Below are 12107 nucleotides of genomic sequence, written 5' to 3'. Positions count from 1 at the left end.
GCATTAACAATGATCTTTCAAGAATTGATAGATTATGGCATTGCACCGGATGAATGGAAAATTGCAGATGTTACTCCGCTATTTAAGAAGATTGGGAGGCAGCAGAAAGGAAACTATAGACCTGTTAGCCTGACATCAGTGGTTGGGAAGTTGTTAGAATCGATCGTTAGGGATGAGACTACCAAATATCTGGAAGCACATGACAAGATAGGCCAAAGCAAGCATGGTTTCCTGAAAGGAAAATTCTGCCTGACTAACCTACTGCAATTTTTTGAGAAAATTGCAAGCAGGGTAGACAAAGGAGATGCAGTGGATGTGGTGTACTTGGATTTTCAGAAGGCCTTTGACAAGGTGCCACATATGAGGCTGCTTAGCAAGAAAACAGCCCATGGAATTACAGGGAAGTTACTTGCATGGGTGGAGCATTGGCTGATAAGCAGAAAACAGAGAGTGGGAATAAAGGAATCCTATTCTAGCTGGCTGCCGAGGACCAGTGAAGTTCCACAAGGGTCGATGTTGGGACCGCTGCTTTTTACGATGTATGTCAATGATTTGGACTATGGGATTAATGGATTTGTCGCTAAATTTGCCGATAATACAAAGATAAGTGGAGGAGTGGGTAATGTTGAGGAAACAGAGAACCTGCAGAGACTTAAATAGTTTAGGGGAATGGATAAAGAAGTGCATGGTCATGCACTTTGGTGAAAGAAATAAATGGGCAGACTATTATTTAGATGGGGAGAGAATTCAGAATGCAGAGATACAAAGGGGCTTGGGGGTCCTTGTACAGGATACCCTAAAGGTTAACCTCCAGGTTGAGTCGGTGGTGAAGAAGGCGAATGCAATGTTGTCATTCATTTTTAGAGGTATAGAATTTAAGAGCAGGGATGAGATGTTGAGGCTCTATAAGGCATTCGTGAGACCACACTTGGAGTATTGTGTGCAGTTTTGGCCTTATTTTAGAAAAAGATATACTGACTTTGGAGAGGGTTCAAAGAAGATTCACGAGAATGATTCCAGAAATGAAAGGGTTACCATATGAGGAACATCTGGCAGCTCTTGGGCTGTATTCCCTGGAGTTCAGGAGAATGGGGGGGGGGGGGGGGGGGGAATCTCATAAAAACTTTCCATATGTTAAAAGGCCTGAACGGATTAGATATGGCAAAGTTATTTCCCATGGTAGGGGAGTCAAGGACAAGAGGGCACGACTTCAGGATTGAAGGACGTCCATTTAGAACTAAAATGTGGAGAAATTATTTTAGTCAGAGGGTGGAATTTGTTGCCATGAGCGGCTGTGGAAGCCAAGTCGTTGGGTGCATTTAAGGCAGAAATAGATAGGCTCTTGATTAGCCAGGGCTTCAAAGGGTATGGGGAGAAGGCAGGGGAGTGGAGATAACTGGAAGAATTGGATCAGCCCATAATTGAATGGTGGAGCAGACTACATGGGCCAAATGGCCTACTTCTGCTCCTCTATCTTATTGTCTTATTTAGTAAAGCATTTGACAAAGTACAACACGTCCAGGGAAGTGAAAAGTAACAAGTGAAATTCAATTCGAAATGGTAGAATGCTTAACAGTATAGGGGACCTTCCGCACATCCCTGAAGATCAATAAAAGAAAAATATGATCGTGAAAGCAAATGGAACACCTGTCTTTCTTGGCCAGGGCACTGACAAGCACCTGTATAATTAGATCCCTTGCTTTACTTCCAGTCACTAGAACAGTGCAGGATGCACTATCCGAGTTTTGCCATGTTGGATAATTATGGCTATGGGAAAAGATCTATTTTCAGTTGTTTTCTTACAATAAAGGAGAATTAGGGGAGCTTTAAATTATGGAGTTGGGGAAGGGTAGAAGATGCTTGGAGAGATGCAAGAATTGATTGCAAAGATTGGGGGCACAGATTTAAGTATTAGTTGGAATGTTAGAACAGTATCTTCATCCAAAAAGTGTAGCCTTAAAGAAAGGCAGAAGGCAAAACCTCAGCACATTTTAAATACTTGGTGTCAATAACCTACCAGGGCTGTGGTCAGGAGCTGATAAATTAAGCCATGTGAGTTTTCTGCCTAACCAAGTAAGAGTGGGTGTCTGCTGTGCCACAAATCATATGATTCTGTTCACCATTTCCTCATCACTATATCAGGGTCCCCAGTTCCAGATCAGCTGATTTCCATCTCTGCAGTCAGTTAGGAATGGAAGATCTGTAAAGGTTCTGCTACTGAGCTTGGCAGGACCATCTCTGCCAGTTCATCTCCTCTGTCTCTGGGTGGGATGAAAATTGCAGTTCTGTTACATACCTTGCGCTGGAACATGGGCGGGCTGCGACCCATAAAGTGACAGAATGGTGTCCTTTGAGAGCTGCTTCTTCCCAGAATCCTCCTGCTTCAGGGAGGGGTCAGCAAAGAGGTTCAGGTTCTCAGCTCCTTCCTGGGGAGCAGAGGCCAAAGACTGCAAAACATGTCGACACAGTGACACATCAGCATATATTTAAGGCATTCTTCTGCATGCAATTGACTGAATTCTCCACTTACACAAAAGACGTACAATGTCCAACACAGTAATATATAAAGGTATACACTAAACGACAAAAGCAATAGTACAAGGTGTAGCCATTCCCTAGACATACTGATAACATACCGGATTCTGTTATCTCTACTAATTACACACTCACATATCATGCTCCCTCTTTAAGCAAACATATAGGTCTTCCAGTGAAATAAACACTGGATAATTATAACAATGCAGTTGTAGAGACAAACGACAATCTCTCTGTAATGTTTTAGGAAGGGGGGGAATCTGCCCAGCTGGATTTGTCTGCATAAAGCATCAGCGTCTCCTTCGGAGAGGGTGGGGGTGGCCAAGCAATGCCCACACTTTTATTCAATGATTTACCTAACCCTCCATTCTGTTCATGTGTTTAACATGAGCTGGGTATTTAAGTCAAAGCAAATTTATTATCGAAGTACACATATGTCACTACATACTGTATCTTGAGATTCATTTTCTTGCAGGCATTTACAGGAAAATAAAGCAAAAATAGAATCTATGAAAAAATTATAAACAAAAACTAGCAAATAACTAATGTGGAAAAAAATAACATTGTGCAAATAAAAATAAATAGTGACTAGTTGTATAGATTATTTATTAACTACTAGTGTGTGCTGGATATTAACCTTAATCAGGAATCATAACTCTCCAGTTCAGTTACTAAATATTACTCCGGGTCCAGGCCTGTTTCCTGCGGTGTATTCATACCTACCGTGCTTTGGAATGTGCTGGCCTCAGGCAGTGGATTGGACATTATTGGTGCAAATAGATCCAGGTCATTAGCCATCGTTGTGGTTAGACTGGTGGTCCCACTGGTGGTAGGAGCTGCTGCAGGAGTATCTGAGGAAGAATATTACAGATAAGCGCATAGAAGGAACAATAGAATTGGCTGCTGTAAAACTGGAGGGAACAGAGAAGACTGCAACCTTACCCAAGCCCAGAAGGTCAATCGTAGGCCCTGGAGGTGCTGAAGAACTTGTCCTCAACTGCTGCTGTTCATCTTTCTTTGGTGCCTCAATACAGGAAAAAGTCACAGCTGTTTAAAATTCCTAAAGTAAACAGGGTGAACAGATACACAGCAGAAGCCTAATGGTAGGTTCAGAGCTAGGGGAGCAAATGCAGCACTCAGACAGAAGTGGTAAGAGTACGGCACCTCAGCCCCTGGAATCTACTCTGCAATTTCACAAGATCAGGGCTAATCTGACTGTATCTTAACTGTGCATTCCCATCTGTCTACAGTAACCTTTACATAATTATCAATCTAATTACCAAATCTTGTTTTTCTCGATCTTCTACATTCCAATACAAGCTCAACCTTTCCACATGGCAACCCCCTTATCCTAGGAACCAACTAGTGAAGTTTCTATGTGTTGTCTCTACTGTAAAACTATCCTTCCTCAAGACAAATACTCTATGCAGGACTCCACATGCAGTCTCACCAACATCTTGCAAAGTGGCATCAAAATGTATTAGCTCAAGATCTACTTGCATCACAATGTTTTGTTGTGATAATAACGTGTTTTATTTAAATCAGTGTTTTATTGTTTAAATAAAGTGTTTTCATTTGTCCTATCAATGCACACATTCTCCCACTTTATAGTTTACCAACTTTTGTCCACTTGATTAACCCCTTCTTGATGCACTACTTGATCTACAGATTTGGCTACAGTAAATTCCTTCATCCAAATGATCCGTACACTGATTCTAAAGCACCTCCCTAGTTACTGATTCATAATCCAAAAATTACCCATTTATTCTAACTCTGTTAATTGGTCCATGATTATCCATACCAATATTACCCCCAACTCCATGCTCTCTGAACTTTATGTGGCAATTTACTGAATGCCCCCCACCCAGAAATGTAAACACAGTAGATCAACTGAATCTACAAAAGACTAAGACAGACAAACCACCAGTGTAAAATAAAAAGACAACAAACTACACAAATATAAAAAGAAATAACAAATAAATAAATAAATAAATAAATAAGCAAGCTATAAGCAACAAATATCAAGAACATGACATGAGGAGTCCTTGAAAGTGAGTCCATAGGCTGTGGTAACAGATCAGTGTTGGGGTGAGTAAAGCTGAGCGAAGATATATCCTCTGGTTCAAGAGCCTGATGGTTGAGGGGTAATAACTGTTCCTGAAGCTGGTGGTGCGGGTCCTGAGCCTCCTGTATCTTCCTCCTGATGGCAGCAGCAAGAAGTGAGCATGGCCTGGGTGGTGGGGAGTCCTTGAAGATGGATGCTGCTTTCTTATGACAGTGCTCCATGTAAATATGCTCAAAGGTGGGGAGGGCTTTGCCACTGATGGACTGTGCTGTAACCACTATTTTTTGGAGATTTTTCTGTTCAAGAGTATTGGTGTTTCCATATCTGGATGATATACACAAGGGGTGATTGATAAGTTCATGACCTAAGATAGGAGGAGTCAATTTTAGAAAACCTAGCACAAAACCAACATAGTCCCCTCCTACATTTACACACTTAGTCCAGCAGTCGCGGAGCATACGGATCTTGGACCTCCAGAAAATGTCCGCAGCAGAGGTGATCGATAAGTTCGTGGCCTATGGTAGAAGGAGATGAGTTGTACAGCTGTCATTACATGCACATAGAGTTCAACTCTTTGAGTGATTATGCAGAAAGTTTGAAGTTCATAACTCATCTCCTTCTAACTTAGGCCACAAACTTATCAATCACCCCGATGAGTTAACCAAACTTTCTGCATAATCTCTGAAAGACTTGTCTTGCACGTGCATGTAACGAGAGGTGTATAAGTCATCTCCTTCCACCTGAGGCCACAAACTTATCAATCACTACTGCTGTGGACTCTTTCTAGCGGTCCAAGATCCATATGCTCCACGACCGCTAGAATATTGAAAAATAAATGTGCTAGGTTTTCTAAAGCTGATTCCTTCTACCTTAGGCCATGAACTTATCAATCACTCCTCGTACCTCTACCATGCATCTATAGAACGAGGGAATATTTTAGATAAAATTCCGAACCTTCGCAAACTTCTAAGAAGGTAGAGGCGCTGCCGTGCTTTTTTTGTAATGCATTTGCGTGCTGAAGCCAAGTCAGGTCCGCTGAAATAACAGCACCAAGGAATTTAAAGTTGCTGACCCTTTTCATCTCCCCCCCCCCCGGATCAGTACTGGCCCAAAGACTTCCAGTTTCCTCCTCCTGTAATCAGTAATCAGTAATCAGCTCCTTCATCTTGCTGGCAAATAAGTGAGAGGTTATTGTTGTGACACTATTCAGCCGGATTTTCAATCTCCTTCCTCGATATTGATTCATTACCACCTTTGATTTGACAAACCGTGCAAGTTTAGATATGGCATTGGGGCCATATTTAAATTTAAATGATTTATGCAATTTGTTAAAATTAGAGGCCCCAGCACCAGCTGTTAAGGCACACAGTCATTATTTCTTACCAATATGATGAGGATCAATCTGCACCCATTCTGTTCCTTGTTCGCACATCAATTATTACCTCCACACCATTTAACCATCTGTTGTCAGTTTCCACAAAATGGTCTCCATAAATCTAAGCAGAGCATGTGCATTGGCTCACCTTTATTCACATCATGCCACTTCTTCAAGAAACTCCAATAAATTGAAAAATGGTATCTTCACAAATTTAACTATCTCAAGGAGTCCAATACAGCTCTGTGCCAGATTCCTTGGTTATGACAGTGAAGACATTTTCTTCCACCAGACAGTAAAATAATTATATTTTGACCAGCCTCATGCACTTATGTTCCAAGATTTAACTAATGGCAACAGTCAATTCACAGACTCACCACTTTAACCTTTTCAAAAATAACTGGTACAGGTTTGCTTTCTTTTGCCTCAGCCTCTTTCTTCCATTTGTTATTTTCTTTCTAGAAGAGAAAAAGCTGTTAAACTTAAGACTGGAAGACCACAGACTGATCAGAAACAAAACTTTGAGACAAGAGGCCTTTCTACTGTTCAACTGCAGCTGTTATTTACAAAGATTTAGTTGTTCTCGGCATAAATAGATTACAGATCCACAGGACCAAAGATGGCAGCTACTGAGTCCATAATGCTTATGCCCACTGTCCTAACCCATTATTTCCTTTTGGTATTTATCCACCTCCCCTTTGGATACTACAACTGAATCTTGCTATTCCATATGTTGGCTATTCCCTACACTTGGTAAGGAAAATGTTATTTTATTCTAGCTTAACACAATATACTAAGCACATCTCTCAAACACTCATAACACTGCCTCCCACCATACAAGTATAATTCAAAACATCTGCTTTCTAGGACACCTTTTTAAGTAACAAGAAATTCATTTGAAGTTATAGATAACTTCAAAATTAAAGCCATTGTAAATTGTTAAACAGCATGAAGTGTGAATCATTAATTTCTATTAAGAAAAGATCTTGAACCAGAAAAAAGGTATGAAATAATCCATTGATCACAGCCTCTTATTGGCTGAAGAATGACAAACGAAACGTTACAGCAGTTTAAACTCTTACCTCTATGCCAAATCCAAAAATCAATATTTTATAATTATTTAGAGATTCAATATGGCACCAGGCCCTTCCAGCTTAATGACCCCATGCCACGCCTTCCAATTACACCCATGTGACCAATTAAACTTTAATCCACAAGTCTTCAAATGTGGGAGAAACTAGCTCACTCAGAGGAAACGCTCAGTCACAGGGAGAAAGTACAAACTCCTTACAGGCAGTGGCAGAATTGAACCCGGGTCACTAGTGCTGTAATATGTGACGCTAACCACTATCCTAACATAGCGCCCAATGAAGTGAACATGAAGTCCAGTGAAAAGGAAGCTGTTCCTTTATTCTCAAGGACGATGAGCATGACCCAGTCCTATGCACATGTATATTATAGCAACACATAATGAGCTCTCAATTCAAATTCAATCATCTGAAGATCAGAACTTATGCTGCAGTTGCTGCTGGAAGAATAAAATTCCAAGGTGCAAGTATCGTCAATAACTTGTTCTGCTGCAGCTATGTGGAAACTATGGCCAAGAAGGCCCACCACTTCATCAAAAAGGCTAATCTGGCATGTCAATAAAGACTTAAAAATTTTTATAGATGCACCATAGAAAGCATCTATCTAGATATGACAATTGCTCTGCCCAAGACTACAATGAATGAAAGACAGTTGTGGACATAGCCCGATCCTTCAAGCAAAGCAACCTTTTCTCCAGACTCCGTGTAAACTTTCTGCTGACTCAGGAAACAGCCGACATAATCTATAGGACCGTTCCCACCTTGTTCATTCTCTCTACTCTTTTCTGATACAAGAACTTGAGAACACATACCACCAGACTCAAGGACAGTTCTGTCCCACTGTTATCACTCTTGAACAGACAGTACAGATAAAGATGAACTCCTGATCTCCCAGTCACTTGCACTTCACTTCCTCTAACTGCACTACACTTTATCTATAACTGCCAAACTATATTCTGCATCCTATAACTACCCTGATCTAATTATGTATGGCATCATTTGCTTGGATAGCAGGTTTTCACCGTAACCTGGTACATATGACAGTAATAAACCAATACTCACCCTGAAAGCAGTGACATCAATACCTTTATTAAAATACTTCTTCTTTTCATATTTGTCTCTTATGAAGCTTTCCAGAGATCTGAGTTCCAGGTTGAGGGCAAAATTAAAAGGCAAGCTGGATTTTATTGCCCTAAGCAATACACTCTATTGTGTAGTTTTGGCATCCTTACCCAAAAAAATTAAACATGCCATGGAAGCAATAAAAATTCCATAGAAGCAGTCATAGGGGGATAGCTAGGGGAACGGGCACTGTTGACTGGAGCACATGCAGAATCACAAAAGCTGTATTGCCTGCCTAGTGCACATCTTCTGGATTGGATAACTGGGAGTGGGAGAGAGAACCCAGTTGTGATCCATACAGGTAGGATTAGAAAGGAGATTCTGCTGAGGGATGATAGCAGCTCAGGGCAAAACTGAAACGTGAACCACAAGGTAAAGGGTAAATTGAATTACATAGATAAATGCAGGACTCAAAATATAATGTAGAAACCACCTGATGTGACAGGGAGCTACACTTAGGGAATGAGGGTGGATAAGTGATACAAGTGTCTCTGGATGAACCCTTGAATTTTGGCCACAATTCAGTACATTATAAGGTAGTCACGGAAAAGGATAAGACCAAACTTAAGAATTAAATTCTTAAGTTGTTGGGGGGGGGGGGGGGGGCTGACCTCAACAGTGTAAGAAAGGATCTGGTGAAAGTAGATTGGGGCAGCTGCTAGAAGGAACACAACATCCAATAAATAGGAGGCAGTTGAAAGCACAATAGTAAGCTCATTGTAATGGTAACAAGGGAGCCTTGGTTAATAAGAGACATTGGGGGTTTGACCAAGAAAAAGAAGGAAGCTCTTGTCCGGTATAAGACATTGTTTATCAAGTGAGTCCTTGAGGTTTACTGGTATCGGAGAGATCTTACAAAAACAATTGAGAGGGCAGGGACATAAAACTGCCCTGGCAACAGAATTTTAGAGAATCCCAAAACTTTTTATAAATACATTAGAAGGGAGTAAGAGAAAACATTAAGAGAAGGAAAATGTATATCCATAGTCTGCAAGTCTGGATATCAGGAGAATGAGATAAATATCCGCATACTATGAGGTGGACAAATCCCCAGGGGCTGATGAAATCTAACCCATGGCATCACAGGGAGAAATGGAGGAGATTGCCAGGGCCTTTACCTGCATCAACTTTTGCCCTAGGGTGAGGTGCCAATAGACTGGAAAGCAATAAATTCAAGAAGGGTGCTAAGGATAAGCCAGGAAACTACAGACTGATGAGTCTTGCATCAAAGCAGGGACCTATTCGGAAAATTCTTAGGGATAGGATTTGTGAACTTGAAAAAACACTGATTAAAGGGAGGCAACCTTAAAAAAAGATCTAATGTGTTTCCAGCATCTATGACAAAGCCAGGTACAGGTGTCGATTTTAAACATCGTTTTGAATACAAGCCTGACTGAGTTTTCTGATTAATATGATTATTATGATTAATCTGATTACTATGAAAACTGATGTTGGCAAGGCAGTAAACATGGCTGACATGGACATCAGCAAGACCTTTGTCAAGTTCCCATGCAGTAAACTCGTGTACGAGTTTAAGCCACATGGGATCCAAGGTGTTTTGGCAAACTGGATCAACAGCTGTTTTTCTGACTGGGAGTGTGTTACTAGTGGGGTACTGCAGGGATTAGTGCTGGATCCTTTGTTGTCTTTCCTATACGTAAATAGCTGGATGAGACGATCTGTGGTCTGACTGGTCAGTTTGTTGATGACAGGAAGTTTGCAGGAGTTGTAGAAATTGAGGTCATCATGTTTCTGAATCAGTGTACATATATATCTTCACTCACCTCAACACTGAACTGATTCCATAACTCATTAACTCACTTTCAAAGACTCTACAACTCAATTTCTCAGTATTATTTATTTATTTATTTGTATTAGCACGGTTTGTCTTCTTTTGCAGACTGATCTTTGTTTATATGTAGATTTTCACTGATTCTGTTGTATTTCTGTTCTAATGTGAATGCCTGCAAGAAAATGAATCACATGGTGACATAGACATACTTCGATAATAAATTTACTCTGACTTTAAAGGATGCAGCTGGAAAGCTAGGCATAGGTGGAAAATGGAATTTAATGGTAATGTTGTTTAGGTTGTTTGATATTGGCTTCAAATACTGTAACAGTAGGAACCTTAGAAACAATGATGCGTAGAAGGACCTTGGGAGGCAAGTTCATTGCTAGTGAAGAAGGTGCTTAACTTGCTTGCCTTCATAGGCAGGGATACTGAGTATGAGAGTTGGGATATTGTTTTGCAACTGTACAAGGCATTGGTTAGACCACTTGAGAATACTGTGCAGCTCTGATGCCTTAGAACTAAAAAGCATGAAGGATTCACAGGATTCTGCCTGGAATGGAGGACTTTAGTTACAAGGACAGATTAGATAGGCTAGGGTTTCTCTCACTTGAGTGCAGGAGGTTTGAGGGATGACCTTACAACAGTACATAAAATTAAGGATGGCGTATTGTCACAATATTTTCCCAAGGGTAGGGTAGTCTAAAACCAGAAGGCACAGTTTATTAAGGTGAGAGTGCAACTATTTAAAGGACATCAAGTTTCTTTTCTCCGCACAGAGGGTAGTGGGTGTAGCAAAAGCTGTCAGAGGAGATGGTAGAGACCAACCATTTAAATGGGATTGTAGACAGGTGCATAACTAAATGGAAGATCCAAGGGATACTTAATAAATCAAAGGGAAGATGAGAGCGCAGTAGCGCACGATAGTGAGAGGAAGAGTCCAGCAGCGGCACAAAATGTAAATAAAAGCACACAGCACAGAACAAATCCAGAAATACTATAAATTAACAAAAAAACACACCTTTTATTTCAATACATGTACCACTTATAATGAGATAGATCATTTGACAGCACAGATAGCAAAATATGGATATGATCGGATAGTTATTACAGAGAAGTGATTACAGCTAACCAGAAATGGGTGATTAATATTCCAGGTTATACAATTTTTCAAAAGAACAGATTAAAAAGGAAAGGAAGCAGAGTGCTGCTGTTAATCAAAGAAGGTATCTGAGTCGTGATGAGTCATGACATAAAGGTAGTGGGGAGTGATGTGGAATTGGTTTGGGTTGAAATCATGTACAAGAAGACACTGCTGTCAATCTCTATGGGACCTCAGGATTTGGCCTTCCATTGAATGAGTAAGTGAGGAAATATCCTGGGCATGTTTGAAGGGAACAACAGTTGTCATGGAGATTTTAATCCACTTATCGATTGTACAAACAAAACTGGCAAAGATATTGTGGAGCGTGTCAGGGATTGCTTCTGAGAAAAGTTTATAGTAGAACCTACTCATAAGCAGGCCATTTGGTCCTGAGTAATGAGGTCGGATTTTAAGAGATCTTGCGGTTAAAAATCCCCAAGGTGGTACCGACCACAATAGAGATAAGCCTGGAAACTATAGGCCAGTGGGTTTATACCTTCCAGGCTTATCCCATGAATGGCAGGAATGCTATTGGGGCAGATCGAGGAATAGGATTTAAGTTTACTTGGAACTCCATGGACTGATTAGGTGTCAGTATGGGTTTGTTCAAGGCAGATCATATCTCACAAATCTGAGGGTTTTTTTGAGAAGGTATCTAAGAAAATTGATGAAGGCAGAGAAGAAGACATGGTTTATGTGGAATTTGCTGACTTCTGACAATATCCTGCACAGGTAAGTTGGTCCAGAATGTTCAGATACAAGGGATCTGAGATGTGTTGGCTTGGGGATAGAAGGCAGAGGATAGTGATGGTTGCGTGTTTCTCTGACTGGACATCTGAAACAAATTGTAGGTTGCAAACTACCTATTAGTACCAATTAGTACTGGAACCCTTATTATTTGTAATACAGTGGATTCTAGTTAATTAGGTCATCAGTTAATTGGGGAAGCTGCTTATTTGGGGCAAATCTTAAAGAACAAAAACTAA

The 12107-nt window shown here is 40.6% G+C and overlaps 1 protein-coding gene across 2 annotated transcripts in view; it reads right to left on the bottom strand.

Annotated features, from left to right (window-relative positions):
* Positions 1 to 12107, bottom strand: part of LOC132383381 (stromal membrane-associated protein 2-like) — a 63754-nt gene that overhangs the window by 19006 nt on the left and 32641 nt on the right. For both annotated transcript variants that reach the window (XM_059954272.1, XM_059954271.1), the window contains exons 4-8: positions 8126 to 8204; positions 6353 to 6433; positions 3478 to 3559; positions 3259 to 3386; positions 2297 to 2447 (exon numbers count right to left, since the gene is read on the bottom strand). In XM_059954272.1, coding sequence (XP_059810255.1) covers positions 2297 to 2447; positions 3259 to 3386; positions 3478 to 3559; positions 6353 to 6433; positions 8126 to 8204 — 521 coding nt within the window. The remainder of the gene's footprint in view (positions 1 to 2296; positions 2448 to 3258; positions 3387 to 3477; positions 3560 to 6352; positions 6434 to 8125; positions 8205 to 12107) is intronic.

This window comes from Hypanus sabinus, chromosome 30 (genome assembly GCF_030144855.1).
Source record: "Hypanus sabinus isolate sHypSab1 chromosome 30, sHypSab1.hap1, whole genome shotgun sequence".
Classification (NCBI taxonomy): Eukaryota; Metazoa; Chordata; class Chondrichthyes; order Myliobatiformes; family Dasyatidae; genus Hypanus; species Hypanus sabinus.
The sequence above is the reverse complement of the archived record's forward strand: the minus strand, read 5'-3'. Positions and strand labels throughout refer to the sequence as shown.